A 26457-nucleotide genomic window follows, 5' to 3' on the forward strand; every position below is an offset into this window, starting at 1 on the left:
ACTGTCTAGAACGCGTATAGCAAGTCTAATTCGGAACGCTAGTAGCAAGCGCGATTTAGGACGCTTATAGTAAGTAGTACTATCTAAAATACCTATAGTAAGTACTATATAGAATACTTATAGCAAGTCTTATTTAAAACGCTTATAGGAAATACTACTAAAAACGCTTATAGCGAGTATATAATATTTGAAACCCTTATAGCGGCAGATATCCGAGATATCTATAGCGAGTAGTACTATCCGAAACGCCTATAGCAAATACTATCTAAAACGCCTATAGTAAATAGTATTCGAACGACCTATAGCGAGTACCCTATATAGCGCCTACTATAAGTATTCTATAAAACGCCTATAGCGAGTAGTACTATCCGGAACGCGTAGGATAAGCCTTATTTCAAACGCTTAGTATATTTAGTACTATATAATTATTATTTATAAACCGCAACGTATATAGTAAGTCTAATCCGAAACGCCTATAGAAAGTCTTATCCGGAATATATAAAGTAGGTCTAGGTCTAATCCGAAACTAAATACTTATATTAGGTACTATCCGGAATGCTTATAGCGAGTAGTACTATCTAGAACGTCTAGGACGTATATAGTTCCTCTATACGCCCTAGGCCCGCGTCTACGTATAAAAAATATATACTTTATATAATTGTACTTCTATTCTTTAAACAAAATTTTAAATTACTATTATTAAAGATATATTCTAATAATAGTCTGTTCTAGGTCTACTAAATTACTAATAATACTAAATATATTATAGTGCTATATAGGTTAGTATTATAAGTTAAATAGTAAAAAATTAATTAAACTTAAGATTTAGTTATAGTAAAGCTAAAAGTAAAAATAAAATACTAAAACTCTACTAAAATAGATAAATAAGACTAATTAAAATCTATTTTATCTATTTTATCTATAGGATATCTTCTAAAAATTAAGTAGAAAGATAGTAAATAGACTAATCTCTACCTAAACAAAGAACGCCTAGACGTAACTGTTCTTGCATTTACTATAGAGTTTCCCACCCACCGGGGTTGATATCGCCCTCCAACTTCCTACTAATAACGGTGGGGATCCCATGTCCCAACCAGACTTCCCTTAACAAACGCTCATATCGCTTCTGATTTAAGAACAATTGGTGGTGACGTCTAAGAGTAGGATCTGGCTCTCCGTGCCGATCCAAGTATGGGGCGTGCGCAAAGCTTCCCTGCCCACCAGGACCATGCAAGAACAAGACCATACACTTCCGAATATTGATGAAGATACCCACCTTTAAGCCATGTGTAGCCATGTGTTGATAGCAGCCTCCCTTAGATCGGTCTTTCATGCAGCAGACGGCCTGTGAGCAAAATATGTCGCCGCATAGTAGGCACACCACTGGATCTGTGACTTCTTTGCCAGTCGTGGGACAGCGGCGTTTGATAGCTTCTTCCGTGAGGGTGTCGTAGTTCTTCGGAAGACCGACGAGCTCAAATATCGCTGGGTGAGAAAGAGTGATCGAGGAAGTGGAAAAGATGTCTTGCTCCTGTTGCCTGACGAGACTGGCTTGAGAGAGCCAGCGCTCAGTGATGGAACGCAAGTTTGTGCTGCCGGCGACATTGCTCGTGAAGATCTCGCAGATGTCGTCTAGCGATGGAATATGCAGCAATTTCGTGAGTCGCTCCAGCTCAGGAGACTCTGAATCAATGTCGTAAGGGCATTCAAAGTCAAGACCGTAGCGGATGAGCATCAAAACTGCGCTCTTGCGGAGGAAGACAAGAGCGTATCTGTCAACAATAATACGAAGCAGGTCGATCTGTGCCTCATCCAGTGGCAGAGCAATATCGTTGGTCATCGCGTGGACAGCACTGGCGAAAGCGTTGTTCAGATTACCGTATGCTTGCGGCGGGAGAATCTTCGACTGTACGATGGATCGAAATGCGAAGATCGCCTTGACGACCTCAGCCCAGAAGCATAGCTGCAAAATAGAGGAAGCTTCCGCCACGTTCGGTGCCATAAAGGACAGCCAGTCTGCGAGGAAGAGAAAGATGTCATCCTGAAACAAAAGCTTGCCAGTAATCTCCTTGAGCTTCATCATAGCAGGATCAGAGTCGACGCCGAATAGCTGCGCCGTGATGAGATCGCGCTTCCTAATCGTCTCCCTTGCGACCACATTCGATCCAGATCTGAGGATGTTGATAGCCAAGTAAGACTCGATGGTTTCTGACAAGATTCGCAAGTGCGTCAAGTGCTGTTCTGATAGATCTTTTACCAATGAAGTGGCAAACGGATCGCTCGGCCCAGTGCCTCGGTGTTGAATCTCAAATGAGGATATAGTCAAGCCAAGAGACCTCGACATCGCTACCACGGGTGTAGCTACAGCAAGGTCGGTACTCGTGCCGCACAGTTGATTTACCTTGATGCTTTCCTCTATTCGATGATATGCATTGAAGAGATCGTATGAGCGAGCTTCGAAGGGAGTCTGGTCGATACCAGTAGGTGCACTTGTTGGCGTGCCGCCGGAGCCTCGAAGGCCAAACAGCCTAGACAATGTAGCAGTCCCGCGAAGTGGGTAGCGATGTGGCTGCTGAGGACTCGTGGGCGACTCGAGGTTTAAATCCTGCATGTTCTGCATCAAGCTTGGTGCAAACATCTGTGCCATGTGCGCCATGGCTCGGTTTGAATAGAACTCCTGGACTTGCTGGTAGCGATGCACGGCCGCGGGTGCAACGATATCCTGCATGAAGGTGAGATCAGGCTGGTAGTTGTTACCAACGTCTGCCAGCCAGTCGTTGAAATTGCGCGAGGCGTGGAGTTCATGTTCTTGCGCGCAATCTTTGCCTTTCCAGATGATAGGCAGGAATGTATTGCCAAGAGCTTTGCAGAGCGGGCAGATGAATTCCTTGTATTCTATACGTTCAGGGTGGTTCCGGGCGATCTGCTGCGCATGGCGACGCTGAGTTGCAGTGAGATAGAGCTCAAAACAGTTGTAATGCATGATGTGCCCACAGCTGGTTGCAACTGGCCCCTTGACGCCCTCTCGCTGGTGCGGGAAGCCCTTTGAAAGACCTTGTCGCTCGACAGTGACAACCTTGCCGTCAGGGCCAACTCTTTGTACCTCGACTTTATTCTTGCCAGATACACCAAATGGGCGAATGTCGTCTGCGACCCGATCGAGGCTATGGGGCGTATCAATCACTTCTTGAACGTAGTCTGGGTCATCAACGGGTGTCTGTCGCAGAATGTTGCTCTCGCCCATGAAAGCGAACGTGCCGTAGAGTCTCTGGTCATCAGTCTCTTCTTGACACAGGATACACGTTCCCTTTGGGAAATTCCAGGTCTTGCGCAGATTCTCAGATCCATCGGTGATGCTCATGTCATCGCCGAGATCTTCAAAGTCGTCATCATCAAAAGCAGAGAGGCCTTGATTCTGAAGAAAGCTGTTCTGTTGCTGCTTCATCTGCGCCATGACCTTAGCCTGCCGAGCCTTCGCCTCTGCTTTCTTGCGCTCCTTATCCTCAGCCGAGAGTGAAGCTGGGGAACCAGTATCTGACCTGTCCAGTATAGCACCAAGTGGCCCAGCTGCAATCAGCTTATCTGGCTGTCGAAGCTGCATCTTACGCAGCACATGCTTAATGGCTGGGTGGACGGATGCGTACTCATCCATGCCGGATACGGCGAGGAGTAGTGATACGATCGTGGTCTGGGTGCTCCACGGTGTGACTGTTTGAAAGTTGCAGGCTTTCGATGTTGCAAGATAGACGAAGCCAATATCTGCGCTTTCGCCATTCTTATCCTCCAGTACGGCAAGCAGCGTGAGGTGGAGCACCATGTGAAGGAATGTTTCCACCCTGGGGACTTGAACCTTGGGAGCAGTGTGCTTGACATCGATCGCAAAATTCAAGGCCGCGCCAATCACCTGAGCGAAAAGGGATGTGGCAGTGAATGCCGCTAGACTGCTGAACAGGCCATTCTTGATAGGTTCCAGATGCGGCTCATAAACGACATCTTCGGCCTTTTTCCCCGTCTTTCGCGCCATGTGTTTCTTGTAAGTCTGCTCGGCTTCCTCGCGATAATTACGAGAGTAATGAGCGTAGTATGGATCAACAAGCTCGATGTACTCTGGCTTCAACTCAAATGTTCCAGTGTCTGAGAGACCTTCCGGTGCGCGGTAATTTGTCATATGCTCCAGCACTCGTTGGAAGTCATCTGATTCGCCTACCTTCTCGGTCACCCTGGTTGCAAGCTCGCTGAATGAGAGTGGTTTGAAGCATAGAGCGTGCGCGATCTCGTGCTGGAGGACGCGATCTTGTTGCTCTCTTTCATCGAGGCCTGTCAAAAGATTGCTACGCTCAGAAAGAACGATCACCATCAAATGGAAGAAGTCTTCAAAGACATCCATTTGCTGCGGTTCCTCAAAGCCAGGCACCAGATCGTAGCTGCCCTTGACCCACTGATCAATCTGGAAGCGATCGATCATCTGCGCCAAGTAGCGTTCTCCGGGCTGTTCGTCGTCAGAACCGCACAAGACCAGCCCAGCTTGGGTCATCAGGATGTCTCGCTGATATCCAACGTCTCGGTGCGACACACTGCGGTAGGTATGTGCTTGGTGGCGTAGGGTGATACCATTACGTACCCACATACCGGCCTTCATCTGTGCGAGCCAGACGCAGACGCGCAATGGATGATCAAAGATCCCACTGAGGAGCTCGTCCGATGTTAAGTTTGACGGTGGGGGAGCAGCTCTTGTGGCGTTGAAAGGATCTTTGAGGTCGTCTGGCGAAAAGTGCAGAAGTGCACGCATCTCGTCGCGACTCATGCTCTTGGCGTTTTCCAGCAACCAAGACAAGACGTAATGAAGTGGATGGTGGAAACTCATAGGCTCCTTCTGCACCTCATGCCTTGGCACACTGTACGTTCGTCCTTCAAAATCGAATGGGCCAACCATATGCCATGCCAGATCATCCCTGATCTCAGCGGCTTGAAACCGTTTCCGCTCGTAGCCAAAAGCGTTGATCATGGTGACTTGGCCTACAACGCGAATAGCGCGGTGCAGGTTTGCGTTATGATCGTCGAACTTTGGATCAGGCTGAAAAGAGACCGCCACTTGTTTGCACAGCTTATTTATCTCCTTCACAATCATGCTGGCGCTTATCCATGTATCCGACTCGTACTCGACATGTTCTCCGATCGCTCTTACGTTCGGGCACACGCCTTGGTGCAGCTTAACCAGATCCAGAAACTGGAGGAGGTAGCGAGGCTCGAAACGCATGCGGAAATGGATAAGCTCCGACTGAAAGAGCCATCTCAGGTCCAAAAAGAAGTGAAACATGCGCCTGTTGGTGACTGCACCAGCCTCGAAAGCAAGTGTCGCCTTTGGGTTGACATCTTCAGGAAACCCGACTTGACGAGTTGTCAAGAAGGTGAAAAGGATTGCCATGAGATTGGTCAAGAAGTTGCCCCGCTCAACGACCTCTTGAGTGATGGTTGGAGTGGTGAGCATCTGCACACTCAGATTGATTATTGAATGATCTGGTTCTCGATCTGCAATGAGGTACAGCTGTGCCAGCGCAGTGTAGAGTCCAGCGAACCGCAATCCCAATTTGCGTTTAAAATGAGGTATTGTCACCACTGTGGTGATATAAAGATGCCTGAGACTGATCCTCAGTGTCTTCCAGAGTCGGAGGTCGTACAGAATCAAGAAGTCTAGCCTGACTCGTTGCCACAAATCCTCACAGGGCTCAGCTGGTCGCGGCGCCTTGAATCCCTCCGGCTTCTCAAGCCAGTGCTTGCTGGGTCGGATGCGTTTTGGGGCCCGTACTTTGGGGGTTTTGGGAACATTGTCGAAAGGTGCGTTCGTACTTGGTCTTGATTGCTCGGGCTCTTCTCCATCGCTTTCCTGGGGCGTTAGAATGCGCTGTCTCTGCTCCCGAGGCGGTGGCGGGGGTGCAAATCCAGTCGCATCCGCGTCGTCCACATCATCAAGAATGTCGATATCCATGTCCGCTGCATCAATCGTGACAGCAGCGCGGAGGTCTTCAACCTCAATGTCCATACCATCGTCGCCTTCGTCCATATCGTAGTCATCATCGTCGCCATTTTCGTCGTCGTCATCGTTAGTGTCCTCGATGTCTTGCACGAGGGCTTGTATCGCGGGAGCGTTGATCGGTCGCAGGCGATTGACCATGGATCGATTTCTCTTGCGAATCTCGTCGTTATCTTCGATTTCGTGGTCATCGATACCGTGGATGCCAATGTCTTGGTTTGATGCTTGGCTGCCTGTCCGCCAGGGCTTCAGGAGTTCTTCGCAGACAACAGTTCTCAGCAGGTAAGGCTCGTTTCCCACAGCACAGCCAGCTATGTCAGAGATCCAATCGATGATGGTTGAGCACATTTGCTCACGGAAGACGTCTCTCGCAGAGCGAATGGTCACGGTAAGCTTGAGCTGTTCCACCACGCCAGCCATTCTCAGCAGTTCATTGCGGTCTCGCGAATAGTGGACGACAGATCTGCCAATATCGTTGACTTCCATAGCCTTGCTCAAACCAAACGTCTTGGACTTGCTGCACGCTCGAGCGACCTGGTTCTTGACATCGTCAACGGTATGCTTCTCATCATTCCATAGGATGAGAGCGTATTCGGGGTGGTCTTCCACAGGCTCTTCGCCATACATGCCACCCAGCCTCGATGTCTGCTCGTCGGTCACTATGGACGCTTCGGATTTCGGAAGGCGCAATTGCTCTGGCGAGCAGGAAAAGACATCGCACAGATAATCGACGCTTCTCGCGATGGTCATGCGGATGGACTCAAGGAGATCTGGTGGGAGCTGAGAGGCCAAGGAGCCCAAAGGAGCTTTCTGCTTGTCCTTCGCGGCGCTCTTGCCAGCCGTCTGCGCTTCTTCGCCCGGACCTGCCGAGTGTATTGAGCACTTTACATCTTTCCTCCAGGCCTCGTGGTCTCCGCAGTCACAGCATCCACTGTTCCCAGGCGAGACGGAGATGAGAACCATGTGGCCCTGGTGGTCACTGCTGTCAAAGCACTTGGCACAGAGCACGCACGTGTCGTCTGCAGCACACGTCTTGCAGTGATACGTGCTTTCGCCATTCTTGAAGATGTGCCCGCATGCTGTGCCCCTCGCGGCCGCCGTGTACTCGGCCCCTTCTATTGCACCCTGCGCGTGTTTCAGTGACCAGGGTTCTGAGCGATCAGTCGGCGTGCCGTTTGGGAAGAAGAAGGCCAAGTAGTCTTCACGGTTGTTGGCGAGCGATGTGAAGAGGATGCGGCGAAGCTCGCAGTCGGCGGCAGATGTATAGCGGTGGGAAGAGTTGACGGGGTGGGTGAGCAGACTGTTGCATAGCTTGGCCTCGTGCGGTGATAACGACTGCATCTGCATCTGCATCTGCATCGTACGCTGGGATGGTGGGATGGTGGGAGCGGCGCTGCGTTGTGGCTTCAGGCGTCAGTTGATTTGCGCCTGGCCTGGCCTGGTCTGGGAGGTTCTGCGTTCTCCAGGTGACGCCTAATGCGGATGCGGATGCGGATGCGGATGTCGACGTCGATGCTGATGTGTACTGATGCTCGGTGGTGGATGGAGGGCAAGGGCAATCGCTGTCCAGCCTTTGCCTTTGTTCCCGCTGTGTTTATGCCATCGCGCTCTGCGATCTGGAATTTCGCTCCTGATTATGTGCGCACTCGTTTGACACCTTGTCTCGGTGGGCGTGGCGTGGACCGAAGCGTTGTGCGATATCAGATACCTACGTCTACGTCGACGGTATTCCAATATGCGCGGCAACTTCGACCTCTACTCATGACGTATCGTCGTGATATTTGGAAACTACATACAGGTACATGTGTGCAACCCGATCAATACATGCTCCTGCAGCTCGCAGAAATATCGATATGGGAGGCTTCTGGTGAGTGTATGCTACGGCTATGGCGATGGCGATGGCGATGGCAGTCTACAAATCGGACACTGGACACGTAATGGTGGTGGAAGCATGTCCATCCCATCCCATCCCACCATCCAGCCTGACCTGCCTACTTCAAGACCAGTCTGCTTTTGCGCCTGGGATCTGTTGTCCCTCCGCGACATGCTCTCGCTATTCGTAATGTAACATGCTTTGCTGCCTTTATTCGCCCCATGCCACGCCCTGTCCCCTCCACGCCGCTGAGCGTGCGCTATTCGTCATCCTCCTCAGCCTCTCCCGAGTCCATATACTTGTGCTTGATGTCTTTCCATTGTCGCTGTGCAGTCCGATTAGCGCGCCATACTGCCTGCCCATGCCTCTGCTGTTGCACATACGCCCTTGTTTATTTGGTCCCAGATTCCGTTCGCAGCTGTGTCGAATGCGCTGTATGCTCGTCAGCCCCTGTCCGTCCTCCACTCGCCATGCAACCTTTCCACTCACATATTGGTAACGAAGGCGCCGGCGAAAATGGTCGTGAGGAAGATGGTATTCCTGCACACCGGGAGTGAGCACAAGACTTCTTCGGAGACATGGCGCGGTCCCTACCTCTTGATCAGGCCGTTGTACAGTCCATTCAGGATTCCAGACATCTTCGCGACGCTTCAGAGGAATATGAAAGGGTCAGATCAGGGAGGAGGTCTGGCTGGCCGGTACTGCGTGTGTTTGCAAGCTGTGACGTCCAATGGCAGAAGATGAGGTGTTCGGGGGAGAAGGGCAAAGGAAGCCTTTCGCGCAGCCAATCACGACGCAAAGCGAGGTCGGTGGCCAGAGGTTCGATCTCGAGTCAAATCTTCGAAGTTGAGATGCCACTGCCGCTGCACCTTGGAACTTGAGGAGCTCACCATCTCCATTTCCATCACCACCTCGGTCGCAGCCCCTTCAGTCACCATAATGCCAAGCGTCGCCGAGGGACATATCTCCAAATCAGGCATCCGGAAGCTGAGCAACGGCGAGTCCGTAATTCCTTCCTCAACTCGTGCCGATGGCTCAGTCCGAAAAGAGATTCGGGTGAAGCCTGGCTACAGGCCCCCGGAAGACGTTGAGGTCTACAAGAATCGCACCGCAGAGGCATGGAAGAATCGAGGCAAGAGCGGCGTACCTGGCGCAGATACAACAGAGGAGAAGCTGCCGCCGCACAAGGCCGCCGCCGCAAAGAATCTGAAGCGCAAGGAGGCCAGGAAGAAGGCCGCAGCTGCTGAGGCAGAGGGGAGGCGGGATGCTGAAGGCAATGCTGCTGGTGGCGCGCAGTCGGCCAACGGCGAGCCCAAGGTTGCCGATGCCAAAGCTGAGGCCCTCGATGCTGACGAGCAGGCTGCTAAGGAAGCCCGCAAGCTGGCCAAGAAGCTTCGACAGGCGCGCGAGCTTAAAGATAAGAAGGAAAAGGGCGACAATTTGCTGCCGGAACAGGTCGAGAAAGTGATCAAGATCAATGAGCTCATCCGACAGCTCGACAAGCTGGGCTTCGATGCGGAAGGCGAGAAGAAGGCGGCAGAAGCAGAGGCTGACAAGTCTGCGGACTGAAAAGCCCACCCTCATCCGACGCCCTCTATCTCAACTACGTGCCGCTCGCAACGCTGCCGTTCATGCGACATGCACGGTCAAAAGCACTCCACGCCCTCGCATGGTCTCGCATAAGCCATACTCAGTCACAGTGCGAAAGTTCACCGTCTCCAGCTCAACTTCGACCCGAACCAGGCATTTGGGCGCCACGGTCACCTTCGTGGCTGCTGCCTTGATCTGCTTTCGTCCTCCAAACCACGATGACTTCGACTGCGGCACGGCTCGCTGGGGTAGAGCTTCCTCCACGGCTGAACTTGTTGCATCGCCAGCGACCTCTGCATACATTTGCTGCCGCAGCAAATCCAGTGCTTCCTGTTGCGTCCAGAACGGGCTATCGTCGAAGTCGCCCTCGAGCTGCACAAGAACTGGTCGATCATCTTCGGCAAAGCCTACGAGCTCGCCTTTGCTGCTGACGCTCTCTACGCAATGTGAGCAATCCTGGGCGACGATGCCAAATTCTGCAACTCACTTTGGTCGGAGGGCAATATCAGCAGTGAGAACCTGGACAGCCCTCGCCTTGCCCGTTCTCTCACCTGCGGTAGCAATTTCGAGACCAAAGCGGCTACATGCTGCCATCTGGATGCGCCAATCTCTTCTCGAATACTCAACGCGTGCGGTGCTTTTGAGCCGCTGTCCCAGGTTGCTATTTGCCCTGTGTTGCTAGAAGTGACTTCCTCGTAACTCGGAGGATCCATCTTTACACGCAGCTCTGCCAGTTGGAATCGGCTTCAAGTCGTTCACGACTCCGGTGAGGTATATTCTTGGAAAATTAGAGGCCGTATGGCTGTGGCGGCACTACCAAAGTAAGACAGTCTTCGCAAATGTCAAACAGCGGTCATGTGCCCGGATACTATGGGGCTGTGGAATGCCTCAGGATGTCTGCGTCTCCAGTTACTCAGCAACCTGTCTATCCCCGGGGCTGAGTTTGCTGCGGACTTTGAGGCCGCCCGCGGATACCACTGCGTCAGTTTCTGATTGATCGCGAACGAGAATCTCACTACGCCCTGCAGTCGTAGCCACAACCTCCCGACTAATAGCGTTGTTCTTAGGATCTTCTTTGTGTGCTTCTACTGTCAGGTACGTCAATAATAATTATCTGGCAGCGCTGCCTTGGAGCGAGGTCCATCATAGCCGTGGCACAGCTTGCGCTAGCTCCCTCCGGATAGGTCGGCATGCAATTCACCTAACACGGAAGCACATAGAATGAGCAAAAGGTAACTCGACATTGTTATTCTGCAGTCATGCCGAATACCGTCTTTGTCTCTGGGCAAAGTCCGCGGCATTGACTTCACACACCGGTCACGAGAGATGCATGTGCATGCAATACGGGCGGCTCAGCAAGCGACCTTTGGGACAGTTCTAAGACTCACAAGTATACAGGTTGCAAGCGGTCACGAGGCCGTGCTCTCGAATTCGCTCTGCGGCATATAAGACAAGCTGTCTTCTCACAAGACCCCGTTCTTTTGATTTCTCTTGTCACTCCCTTCCGCCATACTGAAGAGCAAGGCAGAGTCCATAAATTATCCATTCCGTGCTTCTCCCATCGATACGCCCGGAAATTTCCCAAACGCTCACCCACTGCTGACTGCTACACGGCAATACCGCAACGATGTGGTATCACGTCTCCGAACCTAATTCGTATCTCGCCGTGACTGGCGCAGGCATCGAAAATGTTGTCATCGCGAAGAAGAAGTTCATTATGCCTTTCCAGAAGGTCACGAAACTCAGTATCACGCCATTTGACTTCAGCATGTCACTGCAAGCCATGACCAGCGAGAAACTGCAATTCTCCCTTCCGGCAGTCTTCACCATTGGCCCCGAGGACAATCTCGATTCTCTTACAAAGTATGCGGTGCTTTTGACTGGGGATAGTGACGGACAGGTCTACACCAAGGGCGGCATGGTTGCTACTGGCCGAAATCACGTGCAAGACATCATCAAGGGAATCATCGAGGGCGAGACGAGATCGATTGTTTCAAACATGACAATGGAGGAATTGTGAGTTCATCTTAGGGGGTGTACTCGACGTTGGCGAGGACGGTCTTTCGACAAAAGCTCCAGTGTCTCGGATTCAATAGACCTCCTGTCAGTGGTCTCCCACAAAAAATGTCCGAGTTACAAAGGCGTATGTCCAGACCTTCTCGCCAATTGGCGGAGCACCCTTCCTCTGACCATGGAAGGGATCAAAATTGACTCTCTAGATTTATAGGTTCAACAATCGACGAATCTTCAAGCAGCAGGTCATCGAATGCGTCCAGAAGGAGCTCGATCAATTCGGTATGAAGGTGTATAATGCGAACGTCAAGGAGCTGCAGGACATGGGTGACAGCAAGTACTTTGAGTCTCTGGCTCGGAAAGCTCACGAAGGCGCTCAAAGCCAAGCTCAAGTCGACGTTGCCAATGCCCGCATGATTGGTCGCGTTGGTGAAGCAGAGAAGGAGGGCGAAGCCAAACAGCGCATCGCCAAGATCAACGCCAATACAGCCGTGCTCGAGACAGAGCGTAAAGTTGAAAAGGCCAACGCAGATCAAAAGCTGCGAAGCCGAGAAATCGAGATCTCTCGAGCCCTGAACATCGAGCAAATCGCGGCCCAGCGCGCTGCTGAACAACGCGATGCCGAACTACAAAAGGATGTCGAGCAGAAGCGTGCAGAGATGGAGCTGGAGCGTCTTCGAGCCACCACAGTGACACAGGCCAAGATCGCAAAAGAATCTGCACAAGAGAAAGCCGACGCAGATCTTTACACTCAGACCAAGAAAGCCGATGCCCAGCAATACAACCAAAAGGCCGAAGCCGAAGCTATCTACTACCGTTCGGCACAGGACACCGATGCCGCGAATTACAAGCGCACCAAAGACGCCGACACCATGCTCGCAGCTCGCGAGAAAGAGGCACAAGCCATGTACCTCATGAAGGAACGTGAAGCTCAAGCCATGTACATACAGAAGGAAAAGGAGGCCGAAGCCATGTACCTCACTCGCGCTCGTGAAGCCGAAGCAGCATACATGGCGCGCAAGAAAGAGGCGGACGGTCTTAGCGAACTCAGCAAGGCTTATGGTGCTCTCGCGGACGTCATGGGCGGGCCTCAAGGTCTGATGCAGTTCCTCATGCTGCAGAATGGGACCTACGAACGACTCGCGGATGCCAATGCCAAAGCTATTCATGGTCTGCAGCCTAAGATCAATGTCTGGACTACCGGCAATGACCAAGGTGCGAATCAGAGTATGGCACCGATTCAGAATCTCTTCAAGTCGATTCCTCCACTCTTCAGCACGATTCAAGACCAGACCGGCATGACGCCGCCCGCTTGGATGGCGAATATACCGCAGCAGTCTCAGGAGGGTGGTGATATGAAGGTGGCGAAGAGAGAAGAAGTAAGGCATGATTCGAAGGGGATCAATGGGCACAAGTGAGGCGGTATTTGATCTAGTCTCGTGGATATAGCTCATGCTTCTGTTTTGTCCAGTGCTTTCTATATGGGCGGGGTTTGATACGCTGTAGAATGTTTTGGGCCCTGACTGGTTGGTAGCTCGGGAAGATGCTGAATAGCATTGCAACTGCGCCCCAGATCAAGGCTATCACATTGACGGTAGAGCCCGGGAATGTCGGCACGTATCATTTCTTTTTCGGTAGACAGACACCGGCACGACTCACCCCACCTCCCCATACTGAAATACCTTCCCGCGTGCCGGCGAAGGAAATGAGGCTACCGATCGATCATATCAGCACCAATGATGGATGGCACGCGTCGGAGAGGATGGTGCCGCACGCACTCGCTGAAGAACAGACACGGCGGTCCCGCAATGGTCAATGCCGAGGCGACGAGCGTGGCCAGCGCGTCCCATGGAGCGAGCCATGAGCCAGACCAACCACGCTCCCAGAGACCACACAGTATTGAAGCCTTCCCTCCGCTCCTCCGTCTCGCCCGGCTTCACCATGGATGGGCGCTGCGGGCTCCCAGGGCATGTCGCCATGCGTGGTGACGGCGTGGTCCGCGGAAACATCTCCGCCCCGCCATCATCATCAATCAGGCCAAGCCGCGCGCTCCTCGCGTGCCGACGATCTATCTCCCTTCTCCCTCCATCGTCCAATGCCGCCGCATCCACTGCACCAGCTTTCTCTGCAATCACTCTCGCCAACTACGAATACATCTTTGCATACACGTTCAACCAGTCCGGCGGCATCGACATCGAGACTCGTTGACGCATAATCCAAGAGTTGAGGACTGGCCTGTGATGCCGGTGGAAATTCATCAGATTAATCTTAGATCCGCCGACTTTTTTGAGGCTAATCCGAGTATCGATGTGCCATCATCGAACAGGAATTTGGCGAGCGAGCTTGCTATCAGAAATGGGGAGCAGGTTCATGGGAATAGATGTTGCAATGGGAATGGAGCCAATGGACATTAGAGATGGGATAGTCACACTCAGATTCTTGTGCGAACCAAAGGCGGTGCAATTGAATGCATGCTTGAAGCAAATGGTCCGCATCTCGCCACGCCAATCGTCGTATTCACAGGTTCTCCTCTTCGATAAGCACTGTCTTCTCCAGCCCTTCCCTCCACGCCCAGTACCCAGACTCTGAGTCCGGCTCCCGCAAACGATCCATGATCTCACCCATAGGCATCGATGGCACGATCCCGAGGTGATGAGGTGAACTGACGTCACAGACATTGACACTCGCAGGTGGATACGAAGCATACATTCTACGCCAAGACGCGTTTGCGTATGCTAATGCTGAGCTGGTACTGTGAGTCCGAACGACAGGCAAGCAGACATTGGTTGCGACGAATGGTCGTGTGTGTTTCCTGGGCGCGCGATGATATAGATACCCTTTCCTTTGCATCCAGTCTCGCCATGATTCGTCCCCGTATAGCATTATCGCCTCCAGCCGTTGATAGTCGGCGTCCTGACTATAGAGCTTCCCAAACCACGGATAGATGCGCCGGTCCATCCACCCTTTGATGTCCTCGGGCTGAAACATGCTTTCGATCAGTGGGTTCAATCGCCGCACCTGCTCGTTGTGGTCTCGCGGGCTTGACTCGGATTCTAAGAAGAGCGCTTGTCTAATTTGCTTGGAGCTCAGTATGGTGTCTCGGAATTGCGTGCTAACACGCTGGGCGAGAAGGAGGTCGAGTGCCGGCAAATGGAGAAGTATCAGCTCGAGCAGTTCTGGCACGTTGAACGTCCTCGCCGCAGCAGCACCGAGGATTGTAGCATTGTAACCGTCGGTCAGTGACATTGCGTCGCCACGCTGTATGTCCAAACGACTTTTGTCAGGCAAAGTCGCAAGTGGGTTGGCTACGCCATCAATTATTGTAGAAGGGCCAGACGGAAGATCACGCATTGGAGCTCGAGCGCATGTCGTGTCGGTCGCTTCCGCAAACCTGCGAGGCGAGCCTGATTTCGTTCCGACCAGCGGCGCTTTCAAAGTTTGCTTCGATTTTAGGGCGTTCGCGCGATGGGCGATGGGCGATCGAGGTTGATCATTGCAGCAACCTTGGTGCCTGGAGTTGCTATCGTCCTGGGTGCAGGCGCCGGTGGTTTGCGACTTATTGTGCACCGACTAATGGAAAGGACGAAGGATACAAACGTCATCCCTGCTGTCGCCGGCCGCGCCTCCTCACATGCAAGTGCCCTCAGGGCGTCACAGTCCGGTCGATTTTGAACCTCTTCCGACCACTTTCCGCGTCGACTTCGTAGCCGATCTTCTCCAGTTGTTCCCAGACAGCAGGATATTTATCCTTCGCCCACTCCTCAATCTCAGCTTGCTTCAAATGGCTTTGTCCGCCATCATACAAACTTCCCACTAGAAATCCATCGACCTCGAGCTCGTTGTTGGCCTCAGCTTCCTCGATGGTCTTAAAGGCAAGCTCGTTGTCGCCATTGCCGGCTAAAGCTGCTGCGTATGAAGCCCACATACTCTGATCAAGATCCACATTCATCTTCCGTAATCTCTCCCATAATTCCTTCGCTTTCAGGTCCCCGAAAGGAGCCTTCTCGCAGGCTCGTAGCACAACGTGAATGCTATTGAACGTCGGTCCTTCTTTGCTGGATACAATATCGCTCCAGAAGTTGATCGCCTTTCGCGGCTGCCCACACGCAGTATACGCAATTATAAGTGCGTTGGTGAGATAGGTGTTGACGTCGATGTTAAAGTCCAGCTTGAGCTGATTGTGAATGACCTCCAGGCTCTCAAGATCCCGGAGCTTTGCAGATCCTAGGAAGGCGGCCACGTAAGTGTCCACAGTAGGCATGGTATCAGCGCGAGTGTGTTTCCGCATCTCTTGGAAGACATTGACTGCCATGTCCGGTCGCTCTCGGTCAAAGAAGTTCTTCATAATGTCTGTGCGTGGCTCTCGGGGCGTATCTTCGAAAATCTTACATATCACCGAATAAGCATCCCACGAGCGTGAGGTCGGCGTGTTTGAGTCCAAACAGAAAGCAAGGATGGCATCTCTGACTCTGTCTCGATCAGCTGCAGAATAGTGGTACGCATGGGTATTGAGCAGGTCCACAACATCGTGTATTTCGTCGCGGTTGAGATGCAATAGAGCTAGGGTCGAGACAGTTTCTGCCTCGAACCGTGCTCGTCTGTCTGACAGGTCCATGGCAACATTCATGATGGTGTCAAAGCTGTGCCGCTTTCCTCTGCATAACGCCACGATGAGTCTATTGACCGTAGGCAGGTCTTGATCGGAAGAGGTGTCCATTGATTGAAGATTCTTGTAGGCGATCAGGGCGCCGTCCACATCATTGATCTTCAGTCGATATTCCATTTGAAGTTGATACGTGTACGCGTCAGGCTCTATTCCTTTCGATTGGCCCAAACCAATGAAGCGTTCGGCCAGATATGGATCGGACTTAGAGGTGGCGTATTCGACTAGCTTGTTGATTGTGAAAATATCAGGCACTCTCCACTGCTCCGGGTCAGAGATTTCCCCATTCATCTTTTCCATGACACCAAACATGCGACCAATCTCGTCTGCCCCTTTTCCAGTCCCAGCAGCCCAGACGAAGATAGCATCCCAGACACTTTTCGGGGGAATGCCAGTCGTCGCTTGTCGCACAGCTTGGTGCCCGAACTCAAATTCTTTATGCTCCAGACACCATTGAAGCACGCGATGTAGATCTATGCCCACGGATTCGGCCGTACTGCGGTCGAGGCTTTTCGACTGGAAGCTGCGCCAGAGCTCTGCAAACCACGATTTAATATCGACTAGCCGATTTCGATGTATCGAAAGGCGCAGCATGACTGAGGCAATCGGGACTTCTTGCTGGTTGAACCAAGAACGCTCTCGCACCATGCGAAGTGTCTCGTGTGCCCGGGGCTCGTCATTTTCAATCACGAATCCGATCAAGACTTGGATCCACATGCGTTGGATTGGGCCTTCACTCATCTCGTTTGTCGTGGCCCGATCACGTTTTCCGCTATCCGAAGCAACAGGCCCTTCAACCTCGAGACCGAAGCGATTGCCCTCTATATCCATCGTCACCTGCCTCGCTTCAATGGCCCGTCCCGAATGCGCAAGCATACTGACATACGTGCACTGGATGGCACGGTAAACGGGCGTTGACTGTTGAGGGGTGAGAGTAGCAATGAGATACTTCACGAAGTCCAAGTGAGCCAACGACGGCGTTCTCTCGCTCCTGCTTAATACTGTGGCCACGCGTTCCATAGACTTCTGGTCCAAATACTTGGGGCCAGTCGGACCGCCGTCAGTTCCAGTTGTAGATGATTCGGACAAGAAGCGCAGGGCTCGCAGGACCAGTTCTGCCTGGGTGTCGCTCATAGCTTGAGTCTTCTGCTTCTCTTTGTGTTTGAAAAAGACGCTTAAAGCGTCTTTAATATCGTGTGGCGGTGGAAGTCGAGCTCGCATTCTTTGCAGCTTTGCAAGCTGCATCATGTCTTCTATGCCGGGGTCGATATCTGCTTCCTTCGCGGTGCTCGTTTTGGCGCCAAACATGCCCAACTTGAGGAAGCTTCGATGCTGCTGACGAGCGATGTTGCGCGAGGCATTGTGTCGTAGCGGAGGCACGAAATGATTGTGTGTCGCTGGTCTGGTCGTGCTGTATGCGTGTGCCTGTCGTCTCAGGCAATCTCTGTGTAGAATGGGCTCGTTGGCAAGTATTCGCCGGCAAATGTGGCGGCTTAGGTGGGAGGGCATTGTTGCGGTTGTTGATCAATGTAGTCCGTCTGTAGTCCGCATCCTTTCACATCACAAACAGTCCTGAGTCCTCTCTGTCGATGTATAATCTCCTCCGTGGAACTGCATGCATGAAATGTCTTGGCATTGCCGCGTCGCCGCAGAGGATCGACGTCTGGCGGCTTCACATCATCATGCCTCATGTCGCGCGTGCGTACGAGACCATCGGCACACAGCAATCATGTCGCTCGAACACGCATTCACACGACTTTCCATCAGGCCGTCGTCGGTATGTCGCCAATGCCGTCGAAGTCTGGCGACGAGCTCGCAACCGCAACAGCAACAGCAACCGCAGAATCGACGCCAAAGCGCGACTGCAGCCTTCGCTGGTAATTCCGCTGCCTCTGCCATGGAAACATAGCAAAGCCGTGCCGGCGCGTACTGATCAGCCCAGATCTCCTGCAAAGCAACCGCAATCAGACGCAAGCCCAGGCTCACACTGCCGCACCAACACCCACACCAGCCTCGCTCTCCTCCCCTCAAGCCCCGCTCCGAGCCAGCGCATCGCCATCGACCGCCTTCCTTAATACTCCTTCCCCGACATCGACCGCCGGCTGGAGCATGATGCAAGACGCCGTCAAGACTGCGACTCAAGCCCGCAAGGAAGCTGCGCAGCGGCAAATGCTCCTCGACCAAGAACGCGGCTGGAACCGCCAAGACCTCGAACGGCAAGCCTCTCACCGTCGCTGGAAAGCCGGCGATGTATACGCGCCGCACGATCTGACAGGTGTCGAAATGGCAAAGTGGAAGAAGCTGCGACGGAAGCCGAAACCGCGCTACGATGTCATTGATCGATTAGGACTGAACCCGCTGCATCACTATAAGAATTTCTCCATCATGAGCGAGTATATGACCGAGATGGGCAGGATTAGGCATAGCAATGATACCAATTTGAGGCCGGTGAATCAGAGAAAGATGGCCAAGGCGATCAGAAGGGCGGTAGGCTTGGGAATACTGATGCCCGGCACGCATAGACATCCGGAGATTTTGAGGATTGACATGAATCCAGGGAGGTAATAGAAGAAGTTCTAACGCGTTGAACCGAATGCATGTGACTGCCTTGGCGCACAATATCAATTCTTCGCTACTTCATCCAACCACACATTGTAGGCCCCGATGGCACATCTCGCCACAAAATGATGTCCGGAGGTCTAGCTCAACGCGTCTATACTCCTCTCCGCTTCACAGACTTAGATTCTGAGTTGCCACCACTCAGCAAGTGCGACGGCCAGCTTCCCAGCCATCTGAGAAGCCAGCGATGTCGACTGTACTTACAATCATGGAAAGCAACAGGGTGACATGGTTCTGATCGAAGGAGGCCACTTCGCGAGGTGGGCAGTGGTTGCGCCATTTCAGCGTCATGGCTGTTGAGAGGGAAATGGATTACATGAACCTATTCAAGTTCACGCTGCACGATCATGACAGCGTTAGTCACGAGAGACTGGAGATCCGCATTCCTCCACACTTGAAGCGGGAATGGAAGTCAAAGATCTTTGATCATGTCGAGGAGGTCAACAGGCAGGGAGGCGCGGAAGGCTTGACTGGGGAGAGAATTGTGGATGCGATCATGGCAAAACCATAGTGAGGGATGCAGGATCAGAATGAGCAAGGCGAGGACAAGGCGGCCATATCCATCGGCGAGCTGTGGATCAAGCGCATTGTCGAGCCGCGTCCCGCGGATGGACATCACATGGCTCCTGAACTGAGCCTGTGGTAGGCTTCATGAAGTCTCTAGGACTGACCATAAAAGTGCTGCGGGTGGAGGGATCGTCAAGCGGCAATTCGGGCAACTGTATGAGCCAGCTTTCGACCCATCGACTGCCAGTCTTGCCATTTTCTTCTGTTTCGGCGCCATTTTCAATACCCTGGTTGATTAGACCATTCGTTTCAGCGCGCGACGGGACATCGTCACTATATGCTGCATTGAGTCGACAGTAAACGGCTCGAAAATTGATAATTGTTGCAAGACATGCAGAAGTGAGGTCGGACGGAGCGCAACTCCTCCAATTGTCTTGGCGCTTACCAAAGCAACCTTGCCTCGGCAAGCACCACCTCAAGATGAGGGCCACCATGCCTATCATTGCCGACGAGTCAGAAACAAGATGTAACCGCTGCATCCATTCCGGGTACTCTTGGACATCCAGGTAAACATGGCAGATTCAAAAGGCAAGGAGCAATCACAAAAAGCAGCCGAACGAGCTTCCCAGCTTTCGGGACATCTCGAAGGGAGCCAACAGAATAAGCAAGCACAGAAATCCAACACAGGCCGCAGAAGGCGGAAGCAGGAAAAGGGTGACGGACTCCCAGCTGACTACAGCGACATCTTAGCTCAGTTGCAGAAGTTGAAAGAAATTGCCGACACTCCAGACCATTCACGTCGAGGTTACGTTCGACAGAAACAAGATGGGAAGCTGTGGGTTCGCGAAAGGATCCAAAAGCTTCTCGACAAAGACTCGTTCCAGGAAATTGGTGGGGCGACGGGCCACGTAATTTGGAAGCAGCTAGGCGGAGAGAGAGAAGAGGTCGAATCCTTTCTCCCGCACAACAATGTTCAAGGCTACGGATGTTTGAATGGTCGACAAATTGTCTTCACTGCTGACGACTTCACCATCAGAGCTGGTCACCAAGATGGAAATCTGATGGCTAAGACACTGTACACTGAGAAGTTGGCCTTGCAGATGAAGATACCTATGATTAAGCTGACTGATGGTTCTTCCGGAGGTGGTTCAGTGAGCACAATTGAGAAAACTGGATTCTCTTATGTGCCACCGATGCAAGGCTTTGACATCGTGACGAAGCAACTGAATATGGGCATTCCGAATCTGGGAGCGGTGTGTGGACCTGCAATTGGTCTTGGAGCTGCGAGAGTAGTGTCCTGCCATTTTTCAGTCATGGCTGCGAATGTAGGAAGTCTGTTCAATGCCGGGCCGCAAGTCGTGAAGAATGCTACCTTTGAAGAGGGCTTGAGCTTTACAGATCTGGGAGGACCGGCGATGCATTGTACGAATGGAACGATCGATAATTTGGCCGAGGATGAGGAGGAATGTTTTCGGCAGATCCGGCAAGTCCTTGGATATCTACCGAACTGTGGAACGGATGTGCCGCCTGTTGTTGTTTGCGAAGATCCAGTGGAGCGGGAAGACATTGCATTGAGATCCATCATACCGAGAAAGAGGGAGCGAATGTATAATCCAAGGACGGTCATCAGAACGGTCGTCGACAAAGACTCCTTCTTCGAGATCGGAGCGCTTTGGGGCCGAACATCAATTATTGGTCTGGCACGGCTAGGAGGCAGGCCTGTCGGCATCCTTTCGAACAATGCAGAGATCTCAACTGGAGCTATCGATGCTGCTGGCAGCCAGAAGCTCGCACGGCATCTGAAGTTTTGCGATGTCTTCAATCTGCCGATCCTGCAATTCGTCGATGTTCCGGGCTATGCTGTGGGTACGGTTGCGGAGCGAACAGCGACCATGAGATGGGGCGTTGAGCTTACGAAAGCATACTACACGACGACTGTGCCATTGTTCAGCATCATCATCAGGAAGACGTATGGCGTAGCCGGTGGCGTAATGGTCGATTGCCGAGATCCAAACATGCGTGTGGCATGGCCGTCAGGCGAATGGGGCAGCCTCCCACTGGACGGAGGTATAGAAGTTGGGCATTCCCACGAGCTCCGACAGATTGAGAAGGAGAAGGGAGTAGAGGCAAGGAAGGCAAGATATCTGGAGCTGCAAACAATGTACAGGCGGCTGATGAACCCCGTTCGAACTGCAAACCACTTTAGCATAGAGGAGATCATTGATCCGGCCAAGACGAGACAGGTCGTGTCTGAGTGGTGCAGGATGGCGTACGAGTCTCAGCTGCCGCAGAGAGTGCTCGAAAGAGTATGCGGCAAGCTGCAGCCGCTGTATGCGTAGACAATCGCTTCAAAAAAACTTCTGCGAATCTTTGCTGCCTGCCGCGTCGACGTTTGAGCGAGCTGCATCATTCGTTACTGTTCGCATTCGATTTAGGCGCCGTGTTCTCGCGTGGCTGTAGGATAATGTAGTTCGATGGCACAAATCCATAGGTGCCTTGAAGACCAACCAACGGCCAGTCAGGGTCGCGCGCGTCAAAGATCTTTGACGGCGAGCTCCTCGTCAGTCATGCGTTTATAGTCGTGGTGGGCAAGGTTTACAAGAGCAACTCCAGAGTCCAGAGGTCTCCCGTCAGGTGGAATTCGTGCCAAGACCCGCCATCACGAATCGGGGAAGGCGCACTTTCCAGCGCACGCAACGTCAAATCTGCGCCTGCGCCCAGCTTCGAACAACTCTTTTCTGGATCATCATCAGGGACAACACCTGCATTGCCACAGACAACACCGCCGCAATGCCTACCAGACTCACCAAGACCCGCAAGCAGTGAGTGCTCTCTATTACCGTGTGCGCAATCCTGGTCGACCAGCACGACTTCCACTTTGCGCCGCATTGGTCTTCCTCGGCCGCGACAAATCACTGACATGGCATCTCTACAGCCGCGGTCATGTCTCTGCCGGTCACGGTCGAGTTGGCAAGCACCGAAAGCACCCCGGTGGTCGTGGTCTTGCCGGTGGCCAGCACCACCACCGAACCAACATGGACAAGTACCACCCAGGTTACTTCGGAAAGGTTGGTATGAGATACTTCCACAAGCTCCAGAACCAGTTCTGGAAGCCAGTCATCAACCTCGACAAGGTGAGCACCGAAATGTTGAAGGTGACTGTTTGCAATTCTGATGGAAGTTCTAGCTCTGGTCGCTCGTCCCCCAAGAGCAGCGCGAGAAGTACCTTGCTGGCGGCAGCAAGGACACCGCTCCAGTCCTCGACCTCCTCCCACTCGGCTACAGCAAGGTCCTCGGTAAGGGCCGCATCCCCGAGATCCCAATTATCGTCCGCGCCCGCTACTTCTCCAAGGACGCCGAGCGCAAGATCAAGGAGGCCGGTGGTGTTGTTCAGCTCGTTGCATAAACGCGCGAAGCTACGCATTCTCAATGAGATGCTTGCATGACCGGCGTTTTGCAAAGAGATGACTGGGTAAAAGTCATGAAAGAGTTTGGCGTCATGGGAGCCTGCCCTTCGATTGGCGGCGTGGGATGATACCATAACCTCTTCAGCGTGGTAGCTGAGAGATGCCTTTGCGCACGTCGTACCATAGACCAATGCAAGCATCTCTGAACAGACCTTCTGACGTCCTCGCACGAGGATGAGCTGTCCGTTCCCTTTCTGCATGATTCATGCTTCATGGTTCGTGCTCTGGCGCTCGCCAGTCTGCTGATTCGCAGGGTTAATTCCATCGAACGGTAAGCCGTACCTTTGCTGTCTCGAAAGCTTTGTCAGTGCCATATAAGCTCCCGGCACTTCACCACGAGCTGCGTGCTGGATACCTCTTCAGACATCCTTGCCTGGGAGGGAGGTGGCTCATTCTTCACACTCAAAACAATTTATTACGCCACCGAAGCGCATCCATATGATCATCACCACTGCTTCATTCACTCGGTTTTCCTGTGCCGCATGTACCCGCTCAAATTCATATCAATTTGCTCTTTCGCCACGGAACGTGGCCACGACGCTGCCTTTCATCTTCTTTCTCATAGCATCTCTTCATGATCAGTGAAGCAAGCGGCCCTGATCTCGGACTGGAAGTCTGCAACGACCCTAGAAGATAGGTATTTACTATTTTTTAAAAGACATCTACTTACTATCTAGGAGAACGTATTTACTATCCGAAAAATATCTATTTACTATCCGAAGGATATCTACTTACTATCCGAAAGATATCTATTTGCTATCTAAAAGATATCTATTTACTATTTGAAACATATATATTTACCATATGAAAGATATATACTTCTCGTTATCATGGCCTCTTTTGTAGTAGTGTAAAGGGTCGATCTTGAACGTGAAGACATCATGGGTGAGACGGAAAATGCAAGCTTTGATGGATAATATACGCGCTTCTTTCATTATTGAAGCGAGCCGTTTGGAAAGGTCGAAGCTTTATACTACTAATACTTCAAGTCTGGTTCGTAAAGTCGTCTATTGCACCAGCGATCGATCGTAAAGTCCTCTCCCGTAAGGGAACAGGTCAAGCAAATGCGCTCCTATAGCGCCGCGGGTCCTGCTCCTAGGCCGTATAGTCATGCATCCATCAGAGAACTAGCAACTCCAGACTGATTCGCCTCGCGAACTCAGTAAGGTGAGTTCACTATCTCATTCCTACTGAGGTAAGATCCCCTACCCTTGCTTCGACGTGGCGTGGCCATGATGCTCTCGCGCGTCGGTCTCTGCAAAGCTCGTCTCGCAACCATGTCAACCTCGTTCGGCAGAGCAACAACGATGTTCTTGTCGGAGTTGTATCGGAAGTTATCGGCCTTTACTTCCTCCTGGTAACGCTTAATCTTGTATGGGTCCTTGCGACCAGCTACGACCTTCTCAAGTGACCAAGTAACAATGAATGGGCCTGTTGCAGTAATGATAGTAGTCTCATCGGAGCCCTCACCAGTATTGAAGCGAGCGGGAGTGAAGGATAATGCCGCACCAGTCTCGTGCTGGAATTGCGCAACATGTGAGGGCGTCAAACCGAGACGACGAGGTTGCGGCTTGCTGTCTTTGGCGAATGCCTTCTCGAAACCGAGCTTGCCTTCATTCTTGCCGTCTTTCTGGAGCGCGTCGATGAGCAGAAGGTATGTGCGTGTAGTGGCCAGAACCCATCGTCCATCGGCAGAGACATCAAGGCCGATGATAGGATCGCCAAGTGCTGGCAGAGCGGTCTTTGCATTGATACCCAAGCGGTCGAACATGCGGATGTCACCCTTGTTGGAAGCAACGGCAATGTAGCCTTTCTCGGTCGTGGCAGCCGCAGAGAAGTCATTCTTGCTGACGTATTGCTTCAGCTCGCTGTCAACGAGCTTGTTGCCAGCCAGACGCGGATCGACACGGTAGAGTGCGTTCTTGGATAGACCGAGGAAGGTCTGCTCGTCAGTCGTTTGAGCAAACTTGTTCTCGGGTGCGAAGACATTGATTGGGATGTCATCATGCACCTTCCACTCGTCGACCACTTTGCCAGTCTCGAGATCCATGCGATAAACGCTATTGGGATCGTTTGGATTTTGCAGCACCATGTTGCGATCGCGAGCGTGAAGCATGACCTTGCTAGGCGCGAAATTCTTGCCCTTGAGCGTGGCGACATTGTTGATGCTCGTGCTGAACTGAAGCTGATTGTCGTCGGTGTGCTTGAAGACGCCAATCTTGTCTCCACGGACCACGAAGGACCTGTCGACTGAAGCACCAACGGCAAGTTGGCTATTTACCTTGCCGTCCTTGTCTAGATTGACCAGCTCGTCCTCGTCTTCATCCTCATCATAGTCGGGTTCAGATTTGCGGTCCACAGCATCTTCAAAGTCTTCTTCCTCTTCGTCTTCCTCGGCCGCCTGACGCTCACGCTCATCGTCGCGAGCATCTTCAAGCACCAAGTCGTTGAAGGCATCGAGCAGATAATCACGCTCAGCATCCTTGACAGCCTTGTGCCACTTTGTTTGATTCAGATGCTCCCACAGTGCTTGCATGATTCCTTCTTGGAAAGTCTCCATGATTTCGCGCTCGGAGAACTTCAATAGCCAGGAGTAGGCTGAGCGGTCTTCGGTGTAGTGATTGAAAATGAAACTCAGGTACTCAAAGTTGAAGACGGGGTTGATGTCCGGAGTCACCTCTTGTCCCAGCCATTGCTGCTTCTCGCCGGTGATCTGCAGCCAGTATGCCCAGTTGCCAGTGTCGGTGACTATGGCCTGCGCGTGTGCATCTTGCAGGATGAAGGTGCCGGAGGTGAAGTCGAACAGGTGCAGCTCTGCGTCGGCCTCGGCAAGTGTCTCTCTGCTCGCTGGCACCTCTCTCGGAGCCGGGGCTTTGGTGGGTGTCTTTGCGACGGCCTTTGAAGGCGTGGCCGGTGTCTCGCGCTTAGCCGATATACGTGCCATGGTCGGGCTGCTGGTGGCGCTTCCTTCTTTCAGATCGACCAAGCTTCTCGCAATCGGGCTCACGCCTTGTTCTGAAGTCGCGGTGGGGCTCGCAGTCGGAATGTCCTCGTCGTCTTCAAAGTCGAATTCTCTCAGATTCTCCTCGGTTGCGTACTGGTGGGATCGGCGATACTTTCTCTCGAACTGGCACTGCGCTGCGACCGCCTCGAATGTCTTGGCAGTCTCTGGTCGAACGCTCTCGTCGCAGACAAATTCGTAGAGATCGCCTTCGTCGCCGCTCAGATCCTTCCACGCAAGCACAATCTGACCGTCGTGCTTCAGGTCGACGCGGAAACGGATGTCTTCGTCAAGCAGGAAGGTCTTCTCGTCCTTATCTCCCAGCACTCCTTCCCCTTCGGCACCTTCCTCTTCTTCCAGTAGCTCTGCCTCTCCCTCTTCGTATGCGCGTTGAATCACAAGCTGGTACTGGAATTCGTGGCCTGCTCGTCGGATGAATGCGGCGGCGTCCTTGAAGATGAGCTCGCTGAAGCCTTTGGGCGAGCGTGGACGGACGATGTAAAGCTGTCCTTGCGGGATCTCGCTGATGTTGGATTTTTCGCCTTGACCGAAGAGATATGAGGAGAGCGACTTGAGTGCGAACATGACGCCGGTCCGTCTAGACGAATCGTGGTCGTTGCAGCATCACGATGGGTGAGAAGTACTTGTAGTTGGGCTGCTTTCTTTGACGCAGCTTGCTTGGTCGCGACTTCT

At 52.4% G+C, this 26457-nt stretch overlaps 11 protein-coding genes across 11 annotated transcripts; 5 read left to right on the forward strand and 6 right to left on the reverse strand.

Annotated features, from left to right (window-relative positions):
* Nucleotides 1-942: 942 nt before the first annotated feature.
* MYCFIDRAFT_215980 (uncharacterized protein) lies at nucleotides 943-7390 on the reverse strand (the record flags this gene model as incomplete). Its single annotated transcript, XM_007930489.1, has 1 exon — nucleotides 943-7390. The coding sequence occupies one exon, from the start codon at nucleotides 7388-7390 to the stop codon at nucleotides 1016-1018; it is 6375 nt and encodes a 2124-aa protein (XP_007928680.1). The 3' UTR covers nucleotides 943-1015.
* A 773-nt stretch (nucleotides 7391-8163) lies between these two features.
* On the reverse strand, nucleotides 8164-8446 carry MYCFIDRAFT_139969 (uncharacterized protein; the record flags this gene model as incomplete). Its single annotated transcript, XM_007930490.1, has 3 exons — nucleotides 8164-8229; nucleotides 8288-8336; nucleotides 8394-8446. Coding segments are annotated over 3 exons (168 nt in total), but the record flags the coding sequence as incomplete, so codon positions are not given.
* Nucleotides 8447-8843: 397 nt separating this feature from the next.
* Nucleotides 8844-9437, forward strand: MYCFIDRAFT_101927 (uncharacterized protein; the record flags this gene model as incomplete). The annotated part of the gene is made up of 1 exon (XM_007930491.1): nucleotides 8844-9437. A coding segment is annotated over one exon (594 nt), but the record flags the coding sequence as incomplete, so codon positions are not given.
* Nucleotides 9438-9533: 96 nt separating this feature from the next.
* MYCFIDRAFT_176788 (uncharacterized protein) lies at nucleotides 9534-10351 on the reverse strand (the record flags this gene model as incomplete). The annotated part of the gene is made up of 5 exons (XM_007930492.1): nucleotides 9534-9927; nucleotides 9982-10013; nucleotides 10046-10155; nucleotides 10184-10307; nucleotides 10343-10351. The coding sequence occupies 5 exons, from the start codon at nucleotides 10349-10351 to the stop codon at nucleotides 9534-9536; spliced, it is 669 nt and encodes a 222-aa protein (XP_007928683.1).
* A 770-nt stretch (nucleotides 10352-11121) lies between these two features.
* On the forward strand, nucleotides 11122-12925 carry MYCFIDRAFT_140669 (uncharacterized protein; the record flags this gene model as incomplete). The annotated part of the gene is made up of 3 exons (XM_007930493.1): nucleotides 11122-11510; nucleotides 11722-12323; nucleotides 12390-12925. The coding sequence occupies 3 exons, from the start codon at nucleotides 11122-11124 to the stop codon at nucleotides 12923-12925; spliced, it is 1527 nt and encodes a 508-aa protein (XP_007928684.1).
* Nucleotides 12926-14024: 1099 nt separating this feature from the next.
* MYCFIDRAFT_198204 (uncharacterized protein) lies at nucleotides 14025-14753 on the reverse strand (the record flags this gene model as incomplete). Its single annotated transcript, XM_007930494.1, has 1 exon — nucleotides 14025-14753. One exon carries the CDS (start codon nucleotides 14751-14753, stop codon nucleotides 14025-14027), a length of 729 nt encoding a protein of 242 aa, XP_007928685.1.
* A 397-nt stretch (nucleotides 14754-15150) lies between these two features.
* MYCFIDRAFT_198205 (uncharacterized protein) lies at nucleotides 15151-17679 on the reverse strand (the record flags this gene model as incomplete). Its single annotated transcript, XM_007930495.1, has 1 exon — nucleotides 15151-17679. The coding sequence occupies one exon, from the start codon at nucleotides 17677-17679 to the stop codon at nucleotides 15151-15153; it is 2529 nt and encodes an 842-aa protein (XP_007928686.1).
* A 225-nt stretch (nucleotides 17680-17904) lies between these two features.
* Nucleotides 17905-18782, forward strand: MYCFIDRAFT_166245 (uncharacterized protein). The gene is made up of 2 exons (XM_007930496.1): nucleotides 17905-18047; nucleotides 18113-18782. Exon 2 carries the CDS (start codon nucleotides 18280-18282, stop codon nucleotides 18733-18735), a length of 456 nt encoding a protein of 151 aa, XP_007928687.1. The 5' UTR covers nucleotides 17905-18047; nucleotides 18113-18279; the 3' UTR covers nucleotides 18736-18782.
* Nucleotides 18783-19788: 1006 nt separating this feature from the next.
* On the forward strand, nucleotides 19789-21635 carry MYCFIDRAFT_189598 (uncharacterized protein; the record flags this gene model as incomplete). Its single annotated transcript, XM_007930497.1, has 2 exons — nucleotides 19789-19822; nucleotides 19984-21635. The coding sequence occupies 2 exons, from the start codon at nucleotides 19789-19791 to the stop codon at nucleotides 21633-21635; spliced, it is 1686 nt and encodes a 561-aa protein (XP_007928688.1).
* Nucleotides 21636-22055: 420 nt separating this feature from the next.
* Nucleotides 22056-23204, forward strand: MYCFIDRAFT_72190 (uncharacterized protein). The gene is made up of 3 exons (XM_007929876.1): nucleotides 22056-22118; nucleotides 22232-22430; nucleotides 22484-23204. Exons 1-3 carry the CDS (start codon nucleotides 22087-22089, stop codon nucleotides 22700-22702), a joined length of 450 nt encoding a protein of 149 aa, XP_007928067.1. The 5' UTR covers nucleotides 22056-22086; the 3' UTR covers nucleotides 22703-23204.
* Nucleotides 23205-23689: 485 nt separating this feature from the next.
* Nucleotides 23690-26376, reverse strand: MYCFIDRAFT_58963 (uncharacterized protein). The gene has a single exon (XM_007929848.1). The coding sequence runs from the start codon at nucleotides 26347-26349 to the stop codon at nucleotides 23923-23925; it is 2427 nt and encodes an 808-aa protein (XP_007928039.1). The 5' UTR covers nucleotides 26350-26376; the 3' UTR covers nucleotides 23690-23922.
* Between the last annotated feature and the right edge of the window lie 81 nt (nucleotides 26377-26457).

The sequence above is a fragment of the Pseudocercospora fijiensis genome, assembly GCF_000340215.1.
Source record: "Pseudocercospora fijiensis CIRAD86 unplaced genomic scaffold MYCFIscaffold_6, whole genome shotgun sequence".
NCBI classification, from domain to species: domain Eukaryota; kingdom Fungi; phylum Ascomycota; class Dothideomycetes; order Mycosphaerellales; family Mycosphaerellaceae; genus Pseudocercospora; species Pseudocercospora fijiensis.